Below are 4,808 nucleotides of genomic sequence, written 5' to 3'. Positions count from 1 at the left end.
CCAATTTGGCATAAAGGTGATGTTCTCTCAACTTCTGTAAGACAGCGCGTACATGCTGGACATGTTCCTGGAGGCTATGTGAGTAAATAAGGATGTTGTCAATGTACACGACGGCACATACGTCCAGGTACTCACGCAACACCTCGTCAAGGAAATGTTGGAAGGCGGCGGGCGCGTTACACAGACCGAATGGCATAACTTGATATTCATACAATCCGAATTTTGTTCGGAAGGCAATTTTCCATTCGTCACCTTCACGCACCCGCACCAGATGGTATGCGCCACGAAGGTCCAAATTAGTATAGATAACCGCATCCCTCACTTGGTCTAGCAGGACTGGGATAAGGGGGAGCGGATAACGGTTCTTGATGGTTATCCGATTCACTCCGCGGTAGTCTATGCAAGTCCGAAGTTCCCCGGACTTCTTCGGTACGAAGAACAGAGGTGAAGACACCGGCGAGTTAGAGTGCCTTATAAAGCCGTTTTGTAAATTGGCTGCTATATACTCCCGGAGGTGTTAGTTTTCGGCCTCAGTCAAGGCATATATACGACTACAGGGTAATGTTGCCCCAGGCTCTAGATCTATTCGACAGTCGAATGGCCGGTGTGGGGGTAAAGACTCTGCTGCCTTCTTATTGAAGACGTCTACGAAATCGATATATTCCGCAGGTAGATCCTCAGGGCGTACCTCTGAGTGGTTACTCGTGAGGCTTGCAATGTGAAGGGGTGATGATTCCGAAAGCCTACAATACTCTAGACAATAAGGCGAGTTCAAATTGACCAACCTAGTGGCCCACTGAATCTGGGGATCATGCTTTCTCAACCAAGGTAGTCCCAAAATAAGCCCGAATTGCGGGGCGGCAATTATATCAAAGGCTATGTCCTCCCAATGATCATTCCCACAGGTTAATCTCACCAAAGGGGTGCTGTGCGTTATGGGCCCGGAGGATAGGGGAGTACCATCCACTGCTCCTACGGGTTCGGGCTTACTCTTCCGCTGTACCGGAATGCCCAGTGTAGCCGCAAACTCGGCATCTAAGAAATTGCCCGTTGCTCCTGAGTCAATTAGCATGGTTACTTATTTCCGCAACCCTAGGAACCCTAGACACCCCTTTATAGTGATATACGGGGCATAATTGGAGCAGCCTTCAATTGGGGACCTGCTTTCAGTCAGGCTCGACCGGGTGACCCCCACTACCGACGAGCCGAGGCGTTTCCCTGCGTTTTGGGTTTCGTGGGGCATTCCCGGACAAAGGGTCCCGACTTCCCACAATACATGCATACCCCATCCTTCCTCCTCCGTTCCTTTTCTTCTTTTGACAGGGGACCTCGAATAGAACCAATTCGCATCGGTTCCTCTCCCTCAGACTTGTCCACAGTCCCACGCGTCCCTTTGAACAGATCCAAACGGGCTACCGGGCATGATTCCCCTCTTCTTTTGTCCCCCCGTCGTTCAGCCAAACGGTGGTCTAAGCGCATGGCTAGATCGATCATATCAGAACACTCCCGAGGTTGGGGGTCGATCTGGGCGATAAGGTCCTTAATGTAGTCCCTTAGCCCCTGATAAAACAAGGACATACTTTTGTCGCGTGGCCACCAACCGATTCAACTGTGTGACGTAAGTCACCAATTCCTTATTCCCTTGTCTTAAGGCTAGCAATTCCCGATCCTTACACAACGTGGCTGCCTTCTGGTTAAATATCTTCTCAAACTCGCTGAGAAAGTCATCCCAGTCATATAGGACCATATTGTCCTTCTGGACTAATGGGTTAGCCCAGGCTGCAGCATCCCCCGTGAGATACGAGATGACAAACGCTGTTCTAGACTGATGGGACCGGAATGCTGCAGGTTTCGTGAGAAAGTGAAGATGACATTGGGTTATGAAGGTCGAGAATTTCTGTGAGTCCCCCGAATACCGTTCAGGTGGCGCTAGAGGGACAACAGGGTCTGGGGTTACTTGCACCTGTACTGGCGCTTGACCCGGCAATGGAGAGGTTTGGGCTGCCAGACTGCGTACCTGTGCAGACACGGTAGCATAGTCCTGTCTGGACACTGCCAACTCCCCCTGCAAGTCCTGCAAGGCCTTGGCAATCTCTTCCATGGCTGCGACGGGGCTGGCTGCACCACCCACGCGCCTAGAAATTACGTGGGCTTGTGCTTCTGTCAGGAATGCTCAGGTCCCAGGTGCAGGAGTGATGCAGAACCGACCACCCCCTCTGCGGTCTTGGTGTCTGCAAGTCTAAGCTTACACAGACCTCCGTGACTAGAGCGGGGAAGGAGGGTTAGGGTCTCGATGGTTGGATAGGTAGGGGGATTATAGGGTAACCGGATTAAGGAATAGGAAGAGGTAATGGATAGGGCTGGGAATTAAGGGGAAGGCGATGATGGCACACTTTTGTTAGCCAATACTTGTTTGGCTCCCTTTGAGGGGGCGTTGTTTCAACACCTCTACATGTAAAGGTGTTCCCCTGTACACATGAGTAAAGAAACCAACAAGAACCTGTTAACCCCAACATCAAGATTGAGCACAATGCCACAATGGAGTTTCCAGCACAGGTTTAGCCCAAAATACATTTGCACCCAAGATTAGTCAACATGCAACTGCACACTTAGCTTTCACAGTCTGTAAGTCCAGTCCAGCAAGAGCTGTTGAGTCCTGCGCCACGTCCCTGAAGTCGGTGGGTCCTTTTCACACTAAAAGGAAACAAAAGATTGTATTAGCGTATGCCTTTGGATTCGTTGGTCATTCATTCCTCACAACACATCCGACACACTCATTCCGCACATAACGTGCACTGGAGTTCCAAATTCCCCTGACATGCGCTGCCGCACGTGGCTGGTAACATCTATTGATGTTTATCTGCTCAGCACGGTCTTACGTCAGACCGATCTTTCTTGCTGTAACACGCTTTTCGTCTCATGTGTCCTTCGGGCTTAACGTTCCGTGAGGCGAAATAGCGTGTAGTGAAATGCTGACCAAAAACGTTTTGGTACGCCCAAAAAGTGCTTCCCCGAAGATCCCTGCCCACTTAGCTTTATGTCGGCGGCGCAGGGGATCTGGGGGGGTTGGTAACGCCCCCTGCGCTTTCCCCCTCTTTCCCAATGAATGCCAATGCCAAGCGGTACTTATCTTCTGAAAGCAAGGGGCCGGATCGCTGCTCCGGAGGCTCTGGGCCCCTCGTGTGGGATTTTCTCGGAGCTCCTGGGCGCACGTCCTGTCTCTCTGGAGTCTCGAGCACAAGCCCCGTGCCTCGGGACTTGCGCATGCGCGTAGGCCTGCCACACCCGACACAGCTTCCCATTGGCTCGCGGGCCCGCAAAGCCTGCTGGGTAATGTAGTCCTGGCGTTCCTTTTGCTGGGTCTTGTAGTTTGTTAGTGTTTTCTGCCTGCAGAAAGGGCACGGCAGCCGTCTATACGGCTGCAGTCTTTTAAACAGTGCTTTTTGTGATGATTCCAACCCCACAACCCCAATAGTTCGTGGCCCACGCCCAGTCCTGCCCCTGACAATGTGTGTTTTCGGGATGTAGATGGGCGAGTTCACTCCTAGAGAAAGGTACAAATTGCTTTTAGTATTTACTATAGTTAACCTTTCAAAGTCTGTTTCTCAGTCTCTAAATGGTCTACTGGCAGTCTATAGCAGTCTATAAGCCCATGGGCTAGTTTTCATACCCGGCCAATCGTTGCTACAGAGGTCCGGGAATGGATCACGTGACGTCTTCAATGTGTTTTCCCACTCGATTTCGCCGAAGTTGTCCGCGTTCAACAGCTACCAGATGAAAGCTCCACAGCCAGACAGCGAGTGAAAACACTTTGCGAAAGCACTTGTGCGAATGCGCGCGTGCGAATGCGCGTGCGCTGTGCTTATGTGTGTTTTCGGGATGTAGATGGGCGGGTTCACTCCTAGAGAAAGGTACAAATTGCTTTTAGTATTTACTATAGTTAACCTTTCAAAGTCTGTTTCTCAGTCTCTAAATAGTCTACTGGCAGTCTATAGCAGTCTATAAGCCCATGGGCTAGTTTTCATACCTGGCCAATCGTTGCTACAGAGGTTCGGGAAGGGATCACGTGACGTCTTCAATGCGTTTTCCCACTCGATTTCGCTGAAGTTGTCCGCGTTGAACAGCTACCAGATGAAAGCTCCACAGCCAGACAGCGAGCGAAAACACTTTGCGAAAGGTTTTATGTTCCCCAGCATGGACAACGTCGCGCGCCAGCGTCGCTACAGCCTCACCTTGCGCCCACAGCACACAGAGAGCATTCAAATGTGCTCCCCGTGCCTTGAGGCACGAGGGCAGCCAGCAGCGACCTACCATACAGCACGGGCCTACTGACACGTCCCGCGTGGCTTAGGTGCCACACGAGACCCCATTACAGGCTGCTCGTCTGATAAAAGCGTTCTCCTCCACAATGCTCAAGCACAGTTGGAAAAGTGGAGCACGGTTGATCCTTCAACACTTCATACTCCTTCCCTAGACCTCATGTCTGGGATGGGGGAAGTGGACTGCACTGAAGAACGAGCGACAATGCCCTGGCCATATACTGCCTGGAAATAGGGTATGTATATAGGCATTTAACATCAATCCATGGAAATGGGATGAGTTCCTGGGGATTTGATGGCGTGACATGCAATTGGATCACACTACCTGGACCTTTGATTTCAGTCTCTCGCAGTGGAGTGAGTATCTGTTGATTTGTATACGGTGCAATGGAATGCATAACTGGGCATTTGAGGAAAAGCCACCATAGCACATTTCTTAGTAGCTGGGCATTTTATAGCAATCCCTTGGAATGCATCACTACCTGTCCA

At 50.9% G+C, this 4,808-nt stretch overlaps 1 protein-coding gene across 1 annotated transcript; it reads right to left on the bottom strand.

The window, feature by feature from the left end:
* Positions 1-1,540: 1,540 nt before the first annotated feature.
* On the bottom strand, positions 1,541-2,101 carry LOC138556938 (protein LDOC1-like). The gene has a single exon (XM_069642628.1). It carries the CDS (start codon positions 2,099-2,101, stop codon positions 1,541-1,543), a length of 561 nt encoding a protein of 186 aa, XP_069498729.1.
* Between the last annotated feature and the right edge of the window lie 2,707 nt (positions 2,102-4,808).

Source organism: Ambystoma mexicanum, chromosome 1q, assembly GCF_040938575.1.
Source record: "Ambystoma mexicanum isolate Mex_15411 chromosome 1q, UKY_AmexF1_1, whole genome shotgun sequence".
NCBI classification, from domain to species: domain Eukaryota; kingdom Metazoa; phylum Chordata; class Amphibia; order Caudata; family Ambystomatidae; genus Ambystoma; species Ambystoma mexicanum.
The sequence above is the reverse complement of the archived record's forward strand: the minus strand, read 5'-3'. Positions and strand labels throughout refer to the sequence as shown.

Excerpts from the sequence above, each read along its gene's own strand:
- LOC138556938 (XM_069642628.1), bottom strand. The coding sequence starts at position 2,101 with ATGGAAGAGATTGCCAAGGCCTTGCAGGACTTGCAGGGGGAGTTGGCA.